The 16,222-nt window shown below is 38.7% G+C and overlaps 2 protein-coding genes across 2 annotated transcripts; both read right to left on the reverse strand.

Annotated features, from left to right (window-relative positions):
- Positions 1-939: 939 nt before the first annotated feature.
- On the reverse strand, positions 940-3,084 carry LOC122145457. Its single transcript, XM_042759230.1, has 2 exons — positions 2,858-3,084; positions 940-2,138 (listed from the first exon to the last, which is right to left on the reverse strand). Exons 1-2 carry the CDS (start codon positions 2,867-2,869, stop codon positions 1,098-1,100), a joined length of 1,053 nt encoding a protein of 350 aa, XP_042615164.1. The 5' UTR covers positions 2,870-3,084; the 3' UTR covers positions 940-1,097.
- A 9,713-nt stretch (positions 3,085-12,797) lies between these two features.
- Positions 12,798-15,815, reverse strand: LOC109106927 (lysophosphatidic acid receptor 6-like). Its single transcript, XM_042759231.1, has 2 exons — positions 15,548-15,815; positions 12,798-14,648 (listed from the first exon to the last, which is right to left on the reverse strand). Exon 2 carries the CDS (start codon positions 14,604-14,606, stop codon positions 13,629-13,631), a length of 978 nt encoding a protein of 325 aa, XP_042615165.1. The 5' UTR covers positions 14,607-14,648; positions 15,548-15,815; the 3' UTR covers positions 12,798-13,628.
- Positions 15,816-16,222: the final 407 nt, after the last annotated feature.

The following is a 16,222-nucleotide window of genomic DNA, read 5'->3' on the forward strand; positions in this document are numbered from 1 at the left end:
CATTGGGCGGTGACATCCTACTGTGTGGTGGAACTCAATCGACTACTAGATTAGACGATAGACGACATTAATACTTAACATGGCGGTCCGAATGATCTTTCAAGGGCCATAGAACAGGCTGTAATAGCAGCATTAATGAGCTTCAAAGAAGCAATTCTATCACCTTTGACATCCAGAGCGACTTCAACGCCAATCTGACCAGTAAATGTTCTTTTAAAATGTACTTATGGGTAAGGTCCGTTTTGTTGTTGTTGCTTGAGATGGAAAGATGCATAATTAATTAGCCTCGTACCATGCATGGCTATGGATTAACTTTTTTTTTTTTCCTTTTTTTTAAGGTTGGCTAACTCACTGCATAGCCTAATTAAACAACGATTCGTACTTGGCGGGACAAAATGTTTTTATGTGTGCCCATCCCCCAAGCCCAGTGGCTTTTTTATGCTTATAACTGTAAGGTTAGAAATTTGCCCACCTTGGGTTATGAGCACCCGAGATTTTTGCTCATAAATTATCTTTGGCAGTCCTTAAATATATAGTTGTCCAAATTAAGCTACAATCCGCTTTTGGCAAACGTTTGGCACTATAGAATCCTCTTTAACACGAAAGGCTTTGATGTTTTTAAATATGTTCAACAGTTATTGACTAAAATCAGCTTCCATTTTTGCTATCTCAAGACCAACCCTATACCAATTTTCAAAGTGATGAGGCAGTTCCATATCTCAAGATTAAAGTTTATGCCTTTGATAAAGAGTGGAGACAATAAAGGAATGGGATTTTTTTTTTTTTTTTATTATTAATGTAAAAAGTATTGATTGATTGCTGTTTCAGCACTATGTTCCCAAGAACTGTTTAGCACAGTGGAATCAACTTTAACATGAAAGAATGTTTTAAAATGTATTCAACCACTGCAATGCAAACAACTGACAAACTTTTAGAGTATACATTTAATGAACTAAATGCTCTATTGAGCTGAGCTGTATTCGGTACTATGCAATTAAGTCACAGGAAGAAAATGTTAACTTGTTATTCACAAACCTTAAATATTTAATATAAGTTAAATATTTTCAACCCAAAACACTGAATTTTCAAAGACAAAATTACTTGTTTACATTTTTATGAAATATAAATTGCTGTACTCTCTGAAAGATGGTTTTTCCATTGTTGTTATCATTTTCAAGAGGGTTTATCGTGTCCAAAAGCTCCTTTAAATCTGGTCTACTCAGACAAAAGGAATCATGTTGTGGTAAAAATGATTGTGGTGGATCCACTCTGCTCCGTCCACTGTCACTGTTCTTCTCAAAGGCAGATTCAGGGTGATGAAGGTAAAGCAGGTGTCTGTCTAATGTGTAAAGCTGAAGAGGAGTCTTGTTTCCCTCTGACGAAATGGAATGGTTGTTAAATCCTTCTTTGAACTCTTCCAATGTTCGGTTTATTCTAGGAACATAATACACACAATGAAGCGCAAATAAGTCTGTTTTGTTTTCTACATCCAGCACATGCATCATCTCCAGTTCATAAAAAACTGGGGCATAGACATGACTGCAGTTCCTGTTGAGGTCACGGTTGAAACGTTCAATTCTCTGATTATGTACAGAGCTTCCTGTTAATACTGCAGGTTCCCCTCTATTTTGATACATATCTGCCCAAATCTGAGCATTCTCAGTGCCAAGATCAGTTCTGATATGTAGTGGTCTACCAAACTGTGTTACTGCAGTGCTGAAAAGGTCTTGAACACTTTCTGCCTTATTATTATCAGAGCAACGTAGAAATGTGACCATCCTGCTGTAACCATCCATTGCAGCACGAACAACAAGTTTCCATCGGATCAGTTTGTGATTACCGTCAATATGCCAGATGAAATTTGGGCATGGTACATTATACACACATCGAGTTATTGCTCCTGTTCTTCTCAATTCAACTCCAGTTGCATCTACCCTTCGAAATGACTCCCGCAAGCGATGCCTCTGCACCACAATGCCTCTTGAATGCAGATGGCCATTAAGCATCACCTCTCCCAAGTGAGGATGCTGTGCTTTAATTTCTGAAATTGTAGAATCCAATTCATCATTTGTCAAAGGCACAAACTTTGATCTTGAGATGTCAATGTCCACTTTACAGATGTGTCCTGTGTTCCCCTTCTAGAAGAACAATTTAAAATATGTTAAAATAGATTTAGTGATCTACATAACACATTTCCTGTGGCACAATTTAAATACATGATTCAAATATACTTTGTCCATATGATATGGTATAGACTCTGCAACAGCATAATAAAATATAGCATAATAAAAACAGCATAATAAAAACATTTCCATAACATCCTTTGTAAGCAACATTTTTGGGAGTTTTTAATGTTTTATACATGTAAAATACATAAAAACATTTTAAGTAACTTTGTGCATTTATCAAAAAAAAACAAAAAAAAAAAAAAAAAACTGACAAATAATTTTCCTTTGGATAGCTGTTTAAAAAAAAAAAAAATCACCTTACAGCTGCATTTCATTTACTGCTGCATACTGATTTATGTTGTTGTTTTCTTTTTGCCAATGCAGAATTTGGACCGCTATATATTTAAGGGCTGCCAAAGATAATTTATGAGCAAAAATCTCGGGTGCTCATGACCGAAGTTGGGCAAATTTCTAACCTTACGGTTATAAGCATAAAAAGGCCACTGGGCTTGGGGGAAGGGCACACATAAAAACATTTTGTCCCACCAATTATGATTCGTTGTTTAATTAGGCTATGTATTAAGTTAGCCAACCTTAAAAAAAAAAACCTAAACATAGCCATGCATGGTACGAGGCAAATTAATTATGCATATTTTCATCTCAAGCAACAACAACAAAACGGACCTTACCCTTAAGTACATTTTAAAAGAACATTTACTGGTCAGATTGGCGTTGAAGTCTCTCTAGATGTCGAAGGTGATAGACTTGCTTCTTTGAAGCTCCTTAATGCTGCTATTACAGCGTGTTCTATGGTCCCTGAAAGATCATTCGGACCGCCATGTTAAGTATTAATGTCGTCTATCGTCTAATCTAGTAGTCGATTGAGTTCCACCGCACAGTAGGATGTCACCGCCCAATGGTGTCATAGTTTGCATATCTCTGCCTGTTCCTGACTGGCTTGGCGTCATGTCGTCATCCAGCCATGCCGTAAAAATGTAAATGTTCTCTAAATATTTAGATTTAATATTTAAAATGTAAAGTTATATATTTGAAATGTTACACACATACACACATTTATTTATATATATATATATATATATATATATATATATATATATATATATATATATATATATATATATTACATTTAGATATAAGATTAACATTTATGATTTGGACTTAACATTTACATTTAGATTTAGAATGAAGATTTAGATTTGGATAAAACATTTAGATTTACCTTTAATACTTTATTTTAATATAGTCATATAGTAATACAAATTAAAAAAAATATTAAATTATTAAAAATATTTGTAAAAAGTAATAAAAATATTGCATAAAGCTTATTTATGTAAATCTTGCAAAAATGTATTTGTCTGAGTTAAATCTAACCAGTTTTTCTTACACATTTTATTTTACAAATGGGGCCCCATAGTTTTATCTAGGTATAGGCTACGTTAGAGATAGCCGACTTTCCTTATTGATCCTCATTTATTTCTTGCGTGGCTGGATGATGGAATCACGTTGTTTGGTTCGCTCAAACTGATTTGCTGTAATCGAAACGTGGACGTTAAAAAACCTACCTCCGTTAGCGCGAGTCCTGCTCGCTATGAAGCGGGAGCGACCAGCAGGCAGAGCCAGAGGATTCCACTTGGTCTTAAAGCCTCCCTCAAACAGCTGAAGTTGCAAAGACTAAAGTCTCAAATCCAAATAATTTTAATAAAAGTTGAGACTCGTCCAAGCCCCCCTGAAACGGCTTGTTCTAACACGCCCCCACATCTCTACGTCACTATGTAGCAAGATTTGCATAATGCCGCCCAGATGTTCATGCAAAGAAAGAAGGTGTACCCTTTAATCTCGTTGTAGTATTGTTGTTGCCGCCGCCGCAATGTCGTATAGACACTGTGTGTTTCACTGTGAAAGCAATACTACTTTGTTTGGCCTTCCAAAAGAGGACAATATCCGCTTCGTCATGCCTGGAACTGATCCGTGCTGGTCGCTGAGGAAATACATCAACTTTGCACTAGGGATCGCCAAATTGGTTTTCACTGTGGATGAAGCGGCGTCCAGCCCGGGGTCATCACATGTGGTTGCTGCAAGACCAAGGTACGCTCCTTTGTAGAATCCGCCTGCCGCATCATTCTCAAGCCTCCCGCCTCTGCTCATTCAAGCCGGCCGCGGCTCACTCTAGCCTTCCAGCCTCTGCTCATTCAAGGCCGCAGTGTGTGATGCTGTTTCATTGAGAAAGCGAAATTACTTTGTTTTTGCCTTCCAAAAGAAAACACGACTAGAAATCATGTTTATATCACGTTTATAATGGGTTTTATGTTTTTGTCTTGTCGCTCCGGCCGGACAGCGCATCAGAATATGTTAAGAGGCGTAACATTTCTGGCATTTGAGGCATTCGGCCAATCACAACGCGATGGATAGCTGGCCAATCACAGCACACGTCGTTTTCAGAGAGATGAGTCTTGTGAAAATTGACACGTTTCAGAAGGCGGGGCATAGAGGAGAAACAATAATGTACAGTATGTGGAAAATAATGTTTTTTTAACCTTAAACCGCATAAACACATTTCATTACACCAAATACAAAAAATAATGTTCTTTTTAGCAACGTCATATGACCCTTTAATGTGCATTACCACCACCTACTATACTGGAATGTGGACCAGTGAGTGACTAACAGAAACTTAAAAAAAAATTGTTTTTACTTTTTATTCTATTTATGAATCCAGTTTCTCTCAAGAATACAATTAAATAATTATAATTTCCTGTATGACAGAGTATTTGTTTTGCATCTAATATCGCCTGTGGTGAACTTCTGAATATTTCTCTTTTTGTTATATATTTTTGGCAGTGACATAGTACATGTTCTACTGATTCCTCCTCCTGACTACATTCACACAGACCTATAGGATGTTTTCCAATAAGATATGTCTTATTTGTGTGTGACCCAGTCTTAATCTTGGTATTATATTTTCCTCTTTGGTACTGTACTTCGCCCTGTCATCCTCATCCTTCCCACTTCCTTTTGGATGGTATAAAGATGTCTGCATGACGTTTCCCTTGTTCTATTTATCTTGCCATTTGCTAATGATTTTACTTTTAATTGTTGTCTTTATTTCTGTTTTGCTGAATAAAATGTCCATTGTGTTTTCCTGCCTCATTGCTTCCTTTGTTAGTGAATCTGCTGTTTAATTGCCTTCATCTCTCCTGTGAGCTGGCACCCACATAAATGTAACCACTATATTCAAATTGTGAAGTCTGAAATGAGTTTTATATATTTCATTAACTATGTCCACAGCCATATCACCCTGCAGCCCAAGACTGGTTGCCCACTGAAGCTAAGCAGGGCTGAGCCTGGTCAGTACCTGGATGGGAGACCTCTTCGGAAAACTAGGTTGCTGTTGGAAGAGGTGTTAGTGAACCCAGCAGGGGGTGCTCACCCTGTCGTCTGTGTGGGTCCTAGCGCCCCAGTGTAGTGACAGGGACACTATACTGTCAAGGATCACCATCTTTCGGATGAGACGTTAAACCGAGGTCCTGACTCTCTGTGATCATTAAAAATCCCATGGCACTTCTCGTAAAAGAGTAGGGGTGTAACCCCGGTGTCCTGGCCAAATTGCCCCCTTGGCCTTTGTCAATCATGGCCTCCTAATAATCCCCAACAACTTGATTGGCTCTGTCTCTCTCTCCTCTCCACCTGTAGCTGGTGTGTGGTGAGCGCACTGGCGCCATTGTCCTGTGGCTGCCGTCACATCATCCAAGTGGATGCTGCACACTGGTGGTGGTTGAGGAGAGACCCCCCCCCACGATTGTAAAGTGCTTTGGGTGTACAACAATACACAATAAAGCACTATATAAATGCATAATTCATTCATTCATGTCTGGTCTACTCCAGGATGAAAATGACTGTAAAGATAATAACGCTGAACTTGAATATGAGCATAGAATAACTTTGTTTAGTTTAACTTGTTCTACCCAATGCAGAGCGGTTGCAATTGCTATTAACTCAACTGTATAAACTGCCAGATGATCTGATGTTCGTCTATTGATGGGTACTTGTAAAAATGGAATGGTAAATGCATATGCTGTTCTTCCTCTAGGATCTTTGGATCCATTTGTATATATTTCTACAGAATTCTGATATAATGTTTGAATCTTATCTTCCACCAACACTGGTAGATTTCCTGTATCTTTGAATCGATGATTATTTTCCAGTAGATATAAATCAACGGATATTAAGAGAAATAACCATGGAGTTACTTTTATTGGGACTGTAGGGATGTATGTTTTTTGAACTAATCCCATTTTCTTTGCTGAGACCCATGCAAAAAATTTACTCATAGCTCTCTTGCTCTCCCAACATGGGAAAATTACCTTGGTGGTTGGGTTTCTAGCCTCTGTATGTCCTTTTAAATTTACCCAATAATTCATCATTAGCTGTTCCTGTTGGAAACACATTGGCATTTCCCCCATCTCCACATGCAGAGCATTAACAGGAGTCAACTTGACCACACCACAACATAATCTCAATGCTTGAGCTTGTACTACTTATAACTTTTTTTAATGATGTCTTAGCTGCTGATCCATAACTCTCATAATCCAATGCTGATCTAATCAATGCTATGTATACGTCTTTCATTGCACCTGTGCTCACTCCCCATTTAGATCCAGATAAACACCTCACAACATTTAACACCTTCTTACATTTGTTACATTTACATTTATGCTTTTATCCAAAGCGACTTACAGTGCATTCAGGCTAACATTTTTCCCTGGGAATCGAACCCACAACCTTTTGTGCTGCTAACACAATGCTCTACCACTGAGCCACAGGAACACCGGAACATTGTTGAGTATTGTTTGGCATCAAACCAAATTTTCAAAAAATCCTTCATTCCGAAGGTCCCTTTGAAGTGGCCTGTTTTGAGCACTTCAGAATCAGAATCAGAATCAGAATGAGCTTTATTGCCAGGTATGTTTACACATACGAGGAATTTGTTTTCGTGACAGAAGCTCCGCAGTGCAACAGAATGACAGAACAAAAAACACACAATAAAAGAATAAAAAATACAAAAAATACAAATCAGTAGGTAAGGAATGACAATATACAAATTGACAATTGTATGGCAGATATATTACGAGCAGTTATGTATGTACAGGTATATTATGTGCAAAAAAATAATAATTTAAGTGTACACTAAGTATGTGTGTTAGATAATAAGTGTATGTGTCTGTAAATATAAATAGTGTAATGTGTTCCACAGTTATTATCAAGTGTTCATTAGATGGATTGCCTGGGGTAAGAAACTGTTCCTGTGTCTGGCCGTTCTGGTGCTCAGTGCTCTGTAACGTCGACCAGATGGCAACAGTTCAAACAGGAAGTGTGCTGGATGTGAGGGGTCCAGAGTGATTTTGCCAGCCCTTTTGCTCACTCTGGATAAGTACAGTTCTTGAATAGACGGGAGGGTTGTACCGATGATTCTCTCTGCAGTCCGGACTATCCTCTGTAGTCTTCTGAGGTCAGATTTAGAAGCTGAGCTGAACCAGACAGTTACTGAAGTGCAGAGGACGGATTCAATGATGGCGGAGTATAACTGTTTCAGCAGCTCCTGTGTCAGGTTAAACTTCCTCAGCTGGCGAAGGAAGTACAACCTCTGCTGGGCCTTTTTCACAATGGAGTCAATGTGAATGTCCCACTTCAGGTCCTGAGAGATGGTGGTGCCCAGGAACCTGAATGACTCCACTGCAGTCACAGTGCTGTTCATGATGGTTAGAGCAGGGGGGTTTCTCCTGAAGCCCACGATCATCTCCACTGTTTTGAGCGTGTTAAGCTCCAGGTTGTTGAGAGTACACCAGACAGCCAGCTCTTTAACCTCCTGTCTGTAAGCAGACTCGTCACCGTCCTGAATGAGACCGATGAGTGTGGTGTCGTCTGCAAACTTCAGGAGCTTGACAGAGGGGTCCTTAGATGTGCAATCATTAGTGTACAGGGAGAAGAGCAGTGGGGAGAGAACACAGCCCTGGGGAGCTCCAGTGCTGATTGTACGGGTGCTGGATGTGTATTTTCCCAGCCTCACTAGCTGCTGCCTGTCTGTCAGGAAGCTGTTGATCCACTGACAGACGGAGGTGGGCACAGAGAGCTGAGTTAGTTTGGGCAGGAGGAGGTTTGGGATGATCATGTTAAAGGCCGAGCTGAAGTCCACAAACAGGATTCTCACATAAGGCCCTGGTCTGTCTAGGTGTTGCAGAACATAATGCAGTCCAATGTTTACTGCATCGTCCACAGACCTGTTTGCTCTGTAGGCAAACTGAAGAGGATCCAGTAAGGGTCCAGTAATGTCCTTCAGGTGGGCCAGCACCAGTTTTTCAAATGACTTCATGACCACAGACGTTAAAGCCACAGGCCTGTAGTCATTTAGTCCTGTAATTTTGGATTTCTTTGGGATGGGGATGATGGTGGAGCGTTTGAAGCATGAAGGGACTTCACACAGCTCCAGTGATCTGTTGAAGATCTGTGTGAAGATGGGGGACAGCTGGTCAGCACAGGATTTCAGACAGGCTGGTGTAACACAGTCTGGGCCTGGTGCTTTTTTCCTTTTCTGCTTCCAGAAGACCTGGCGCACCGCATCCTCGCTTATCTGAATTGCAGGTGTGGGGGAGAGGGGGGATGCAGGAGGTGTGAATGGTGAGGGCGGTTGTTTGGAGAGGTGTTCAGGACGGGTTGCAAGAGTTGTGAATGGTGAGAACGGTTGTTTGGAGAGGCATTCAAGGTGGGTTTGGCGGAGTTGTGAATGGTGTGAACGGTTGTGTGGAGAGGCGTTCAGGGCAGGTGATGGGTGTTTTTCTTTCAAACCTGCAGTAAAACTCGTTCAGATCGTCTGCCAGTCGTTGATTCTCCACAGTGCTGGGGGGTGGTGTCTTGTAATTGGTGATCTCTTTCAGACTTTTCCACACTGATGCTGAGTCGTTGGAAGTGAAGAGTCCTTATTTTATCAGAATAATTTCTCTTTGCCACTTTGATCTCCTTTTCCAGTGTGTATTTAGCCTGTTTATACAAGACATTGTCCCCCTTCCTGTAAGCATCTTCTTTGGCCTGACGGAGCTGACTGAGTTTTGCAGTGAACCACGGTTTGTCATTGTTGTAAATTAGTTTAGTCCTGGTAGGAATACACATATCCTCACAGAAACTGATATAAGATGTTACAGTCTCTGTGAGCTCGTCCAGATCAGTGGCAGCAGCTTCAAAAACACTCCAATCAGTGAGGTCAAAACAATATTGAAAATCCTGCTCTGCTTCATTAGTCCATCTTTTTACAGTCCTTAATACAGGTTTAGCTGATTTTAGTTTCTGCCTGTAGGTCGGTATAAGATGAACCAGACAGTGATCAGAACGTCCCAAAGCTGCTCGTGGAACAGAGTGATATGCATCATTTATTGTGGTGTAACAGTGATCCAATATATTACTGTCTCTTGTGGGACATGTAACATGCTGTCTGTATTTTGGCAGTTCACGGGAGAGGTTGGCTTTATTAAAGTCCCCAAGAATGATTAAAATGGAGTCCGGGTGTTGTTGTTCTGTCTCTGTGATCTGATCAGCGAGTTTCTGTAAAGCCAGACTTACGTGCGCTTGCGGAGGGATGTAAACACTCACAATAATGAACGAGTGAAACTCCCGCGGCGAATAGAACGGCTTGCAGTTAATGAAGAGTGTTTCGAGATCTGAGCAGCACATCTTTTTTAACACAGTTACATCTGTACACCACCGTTCATTGATGTAAAAGCACGTCCCGCCGCCGAGCGATTTCCCCGTTGATTCTGTGTCGCGGTCCGCTCTGAACAGCTGAAAGCCCGACAGATGGAGCGCGCTGTCAGGAATAGCGTCATGCAGCCAAGTTTCCGTGAAACACAGAGCAGCAGAGTGTGAGAAATCCTTATTTGTCCGAGAGAGCAGAAGGAGTTCGTCCGTTTTGTTGGGGAGAGAGTGGAGATTTGCCAGATGGATGCTAGGCAACAGCGTTCGAAATCCGCGTTTTCTGAGTCTCACGAGCGCGCCAGCTCTTTTTCCCCGTCTGCGCGTCCTCTTGAAGCGTGTGATCAGCGCAGCTGCTCCACCGACAAAAATGTCCAGCAAAACATCAGAATAGTCGAAAACCGGTAATATATCGGGAGATGTGTGGTGCCGAATGTCCATCAATTCGTCCCTGGTGAAACTGATTGCAGGAATATAACAAAAGACAGGACAAACTAACAAAAACACAAAAACAACTGCAGAGCACGTCACGGAGGCAGCCATCCTGTATCGGCGCCAGCGTATCCGGTTTGGAACGATCCTTCAATTGGCAGCCATGATTGTTTTCACTCCGAAGTGCCTTTAACTATCCCATTTGGAATGCACTAATACCCTGCTTTCCATTTGGAAGGGCTCATCTCTATGCACCCTTCAAATCATCCCTTCAAAGGGTTTACCCTCCGGAGTGAGTGCTTTGAAGGGATGAAGGGTGTAGGTGTCAAAAAAACTATTTTTTAGGAACGCACTTCTGCGTCACCTTAACAAGACGATCAAGGAGGCGCCTTCGTCGCACATTTTGTACACTGGTTGACACTAAATTGTCTTTTACATTAAATATAATCTATATTTGTGTATGTAATGTAATGTAATGTGTATGTGTAATGTAAATTGTGTCTATGTATTTGAAACATTTGAATAGACTGATAAACGTAGCTGTAAAGTATTTTTGTTGAAGTACAAAGTCGTTTTGACCATAATAACATACCAAATCTAACTCATATAAATATAACAGTAGTATAGATGCATACATTTATCGGTGAAGTCGAACTTTGTGATGCCAAACAACATCCCTGTTGCAAAGGATCATGGAGGCCTGAAGTGTCAATCAGTTGTACCCTTTGAAATCCTTCAATCCGAAGGGCCCTGAAGTGGCCAGTTTTGAGCACTTCGGTTTGGGACGACCCTTCAATATGGCGGCCATGATTGTTTTCACTCTGAAGTGCCTTTTTGAGGACGATATATCCCATTTGGAATGCACCAGCTATTGGCTTATATTACCCACAATCTATTGCGCTTTGACGAATGATTCAGTTCAGAACTACAAACACAAATAAAAATGTTTAAAAAACTACAAACATGGTGAATGTGCGCGAACGACAGTTAAGTAGAGAGGTTTAGATAAAGGGGTTTGAGTTACTAATAATCAAAATTTAACCTGTTTGAAATGTTTATTTAATGTTATTTGTGTTATATTTCATCTACAAAAACATTGTGAACTTTTTATAAACATCCGTTTGGCCATTAACTTTTAAACGTGCTGTATGTAGGATTGACAGCGAATGGTTGAACTAGGTATTGCAGTCCAAATTCAAAATACTGGAGAGGGTTTTTTTCACCCGGCCTCCCCTCCTCAGACCTAATGCATATGCAGGTTGCCAGATTGAGACACCAACAAGAATGAGTGCACTTGACTATGAATAAAATTAAATATGCTGTTTTCCACCAACTGGCAACCTGGGGTGCTGAAATACAATTGGGCGGGTTTTACAAACCAAAACAAAGACCGACATTCCGGCCTGGAACGCACATTTTTAAAGGAGAATAATTGACTGTAGCATTGTTTTTCAGATAAACAAGTATGTTAACTTAGCATGTTTCTTAAATATCTGCAAACATATTATGGTATTTTTATGTTTTAGTAGAGTCAAAAACTTACAAAGCTTACTCTTCTACTACACACTCAAAAGTGTGTACTTTTTCTTCACTGAAAGAGTACATACTTTAAGGTCGTAGTATAAGTAGGCACATTGGGATGCAGCAAGTGCATGACACTGTGGTTGAATGTGATAGAAAAAATCCCTCCTTTTAGTACTTCCCTTGGCCTTGAGTCACCCCTATCGTCCTAATGAAGAAACCGCCTCTGCTTTTGGGTTAGTCGATCACTCAGCAGACATTTGTGGTTACCTACCTTCAAAATGTCAATCCTTAACTTAAGAAATGCAGAATGAAAATGAAGGCAGTACTGGAGTAAAAATGAAAGATCATATCCCTAAAAATCAGACCTAACCTTTAGACCAAGAATCAGCTTCCAGAAGAGATCAGATGTGCTAAAACAAATTAAATGCAAACTCAAAACTCATCTGTTTAGCTGTGGATTTATTGAATCAGTATTGTGCAATGTCCAAACTGATTGCACTATATTTTGTGTATAATAACTTTTTATTTTTAACTGTTTTAAATTCATTTTAAACCTCTTAAATCAATTTTTAAATCATTTTTAAAGTTTTTAAATTCATTGTTTTATTGTTGTGATTATTATTGTTATTTATTTATTTTTTTCTTTTATGTAAAGCACTTTGAATTACCATTGTGTAAGAAATGTGCTATATATATAAACTTGCCTTGCCAGGTTTTTTTTTTTTCGATTAAAGCTGGTTGTTGGGAAACGGGGTCATAAGAGAGTAAATAAATACATTTAAAAGGCATATGTTTTTATTTATCAATGCAATGCCTGCTTTTTGTTTCCCTTTGGCATCAGAAAAAGAAAGCCATGGATGGATAACAATGATTACAACTCCAAAATGAGAATCAAACAACTATACTTTGGTCGGTATTAATCAATTTTATTAACATATTTACACAATTTCTGTTGTACTCAGCACAAGCTATGTGTACTAGGTCAAACAGATGTGGTGGAGAAGGGGAAGGGTGTGGAAACAGGCAGGAAAGAGGATTTTTTTTTTTTTTTCAAACAACCATTATCAAAACTTTTAAAACTTTTCACTATGTAACAGGAAATTTCAAAGCAGGAAATTTTAAATTAAACACATATGTCCATATAGTCTACTATTATATTGAAAAGTAACAAAATGTCATGCACATATCAAAAGTGCACATGCAAAATTATAATGCATCAATACTTACAAATGTTAACATTTGAAATACGTGAACAAAAACTGCTGCAAAACTGAAAGGTTATGAATAATTACTGCAATGCAGATGAGAATATAATGCTCTAATCTAACTGTCTTAGAATAAGTTCACTGTCTTTTGCATATATTCATCAAAAAATAATGATCCTAATTTGTCATACTGTTACATTTATTACAATGGCTCCCAAGTGAGAGCTCGTTGTGAAAATAATAGGGGTTGCACATCAATGACTGAATGAGTCATTTATTTACTTTATCAGAGATGCATATGATAAAGAGCAAGGCTACACAGCACGCTCATTTTTGCACATACTGTGCTTGCATGCAGTCAGCAGTTCATCCAGAAATGTAAAAGTCAGATTTCTTGTGGGTTTTTTTTTTTTTTGAAAAAACTTTTGAGTCATACATGATTATTCTATCGCTCATCATGTTTCCTTCTTACAAAAGCAGATCACTATATGTGAATGGTAATGTAAACAATGTCGACGAGAGACTAAGCCTACATGAACATTCATTTTGATCTTGTGAGTTGAATAGACTCCACTGATGCTTTCACATTGTGTGCACGTGAGCTGTTGTGTCCGTCTGAGCTGTGACTGTTCATTTGCCGTTTTCTGTGTACAGCTTCGATGTCCATTTTTTTTCGAAACGTCTCCGTTGTGAAATAGTATGCCACGGGGTCCAGCATTGCATTAAGGCAGGCTACCATGAGGCTATACTGGTAGGCTTTTAACAGTGAGTCCTTACCTCTATTGTCAACAAGCAGCACAAGCATAGCATGATATGGCAGAAAACAGAACAGAAAGATGGCCAAGTTTGTTATTATCATCCTTTTAATCTTTTTGCTGTCTACTAGGTTGCTAGTCTGGACAGCTGTGCTTTTACTTATAGCTCGGATGAGCCCCCATGAGCTGAAAATCATAACAGTTAGTGGGATCCCAAACCCGACAATTAGAGTGGAAGCGAGAGCAGGTTTTTGAGTCGAAATTGTAGGAAAACCACTAAAACATGTGTTGTTGTGCAGTGGCTTGTCTTGCTCCTTTTGAAAGTAGATCAGTAAGCTTGTTGAGATAGTTAGGATCCAGATTCCCAGACACACGCACCATGCCTTCTTGCGGCCCTCACGGACACGAGAAGACATCGGGAAGCAGACTGCTACGCAACGGTCAAAGCTAATGCACGTGAGGAGGAAGATGCTGCTGTACATGTTACTTAGCAGTATGAGACCAGCAAATTCACAGATTGTTGGGCTCAGAACCCCTAACTTCCCATGGTAATAGATCCGCAAAGGAAGTGTACAAACCAGAATGATATCAGCAAAGGCCAGGTGAATCATGTACACAGTGGTGTGCGAGCGTGATTTAGAGTTACGGAAAAAAATCACAAGCGCGGTCAGGTTTAGGATTAGTCCAAAAATGAAAACCACTGAATACACAGCAACAAACACCTGGTCTGATTTTGGAAATGTGTCATTCGTACAATTTGACATCGCTGTTCTCAGGATTTATCTTCTTGACTACTCTTCAGTGGCCTGTAATGACAGAGAAACAAATGGTTGTGTGATGATTGTTAATGCAACAATATCATGCCTAACAATCTTTGCACCAAGAAGAGATCTTGGTTATTTGCAGTTGTTCAGCAGAGTATTGCAAGAATGTAGTTGCTTGAGTGCGTGGGAAATACAAAAGTACCTGAGAATAAACCTTTCCTCCTACTCAAAGTGTTTAGAAACGAGTGAAATTTTAAAGGTCAGGTGACATTTACAGTCTCGTAAGGGGTACAATGTACATTTCAGATCTTGCTACCTGGCACCCACACATTTCTCATCTTTATTGAAAAAAATGTTGCACAACAATTATGTGAGCTAAAAATGTTGAAGAAAAAAGAGAACTTCTTTATGTTCTGACACTTATTGTTATTACTGCATTGTATAAGTGATGTTTTTACAGTAGAACAGAAAATTAGTTAACATATGTCAAAACTGTCCAATTCAGTAGCAATCTTGCGTGGTTTATTTAAATATATTTATAGCCAATATACGCTACTTACACATTAAATGAAAAGAATACCTTTAGAGAAACATGCATTACTTTTATAGAACTTGTTAAAAGTCAGGACTTCCCCAAAACATGCCATTTTAAATGTATATATAGATAAGCCATATGGCAGTGAAGTCAAATGCCTTTAATACATATAGAACTTCTTTTAATCTTATATTTTACATTTACAGTATTTGGTAACACTTTGCAATAAGGTTTTATTTGTTAACGTTAACTATATTAGTTAACAAACAATAATTATATAGCATTTATAAATGTTAGTTAATAGAAATTCAAAACTTACTAAAACAACATGAACACAAAATACTGTAAAAATAAACAAAAACAAACATGTGGAAAATGATTATGTGGATGTTGTAATTGCACTCACCGTTTGTGTTTTATAGAACAGAGTTTCTTCTGTTGGTACTGATACCAATGAACCAAGACCTCTCTTGTACTACAGTGTCATCTCTTCACTTCAGGAAATGCTTTTGTGGTGAGAGCAGAAACAGTCCGCTGCTTGTCAGTTTCTTTTTAAGGTCTCCTCTTACTGTAGACTGCTTAAAATACTAATTTTATGAAAATAAACATACATGCAGAAACACTCCAAAAACCACACTGAACCACATTGACCTCTTCAGTAGTAAGTCACACAGATTATCACAAATGTGCAATAAAGTTAAAATAGAGGTTTTTTTTTTTTAAAGAGTAAAATGCTTTAAACATCTGGGTACATTCAGATCATAGTCAAAAAAGCCTGACATAAAAGTGGTTGAATATGCTATTACTCTTGATACACATGTACTGATGTAATTCAGCAACAAAAGTTAACTTAAATTCCCTTTTTTATTTTTTTTTAAAGAACATTATTTTATTATATTTTGCCATGTTAACATAAATACATTAATATTAACATAACATTGACTATTATTAAAAGATCTGGATAAAATAATAATAAAAAAAAAACATATTTACATTTATACAAAAAAATTGACCAATTTTATTTGAAAATTAACAGTAAGGTTGTTCTGCCACATTTTCTCAGTCTGTTATTCAATCTGTA

This window comes from Cyprinus carpio, chromosome A7, assembly GCF_018340385.1.
Source record: "Cyprinus carpio isolate SPL01 chromosome A7, ASM1834038v1, whole genome shotgun sequence".
In the NCBI taxonomy this organism is placed as follows: Eukaryota; Metazoa; Chordata; class Actinopteri; order Cypriniformes; family Cyprinidae; genus Cyprinus; species Cyprinus carpio.

What these genes read in the sequence shown, in the direction of transcription:
- LOC109106927 (XM_042759231.1), bottom strand. Translation starts at nt 14,606, where the DNA reads ATGTCAAATTGTACGAATGACACATTTCCAAAATCAGACCAGGTGTTT.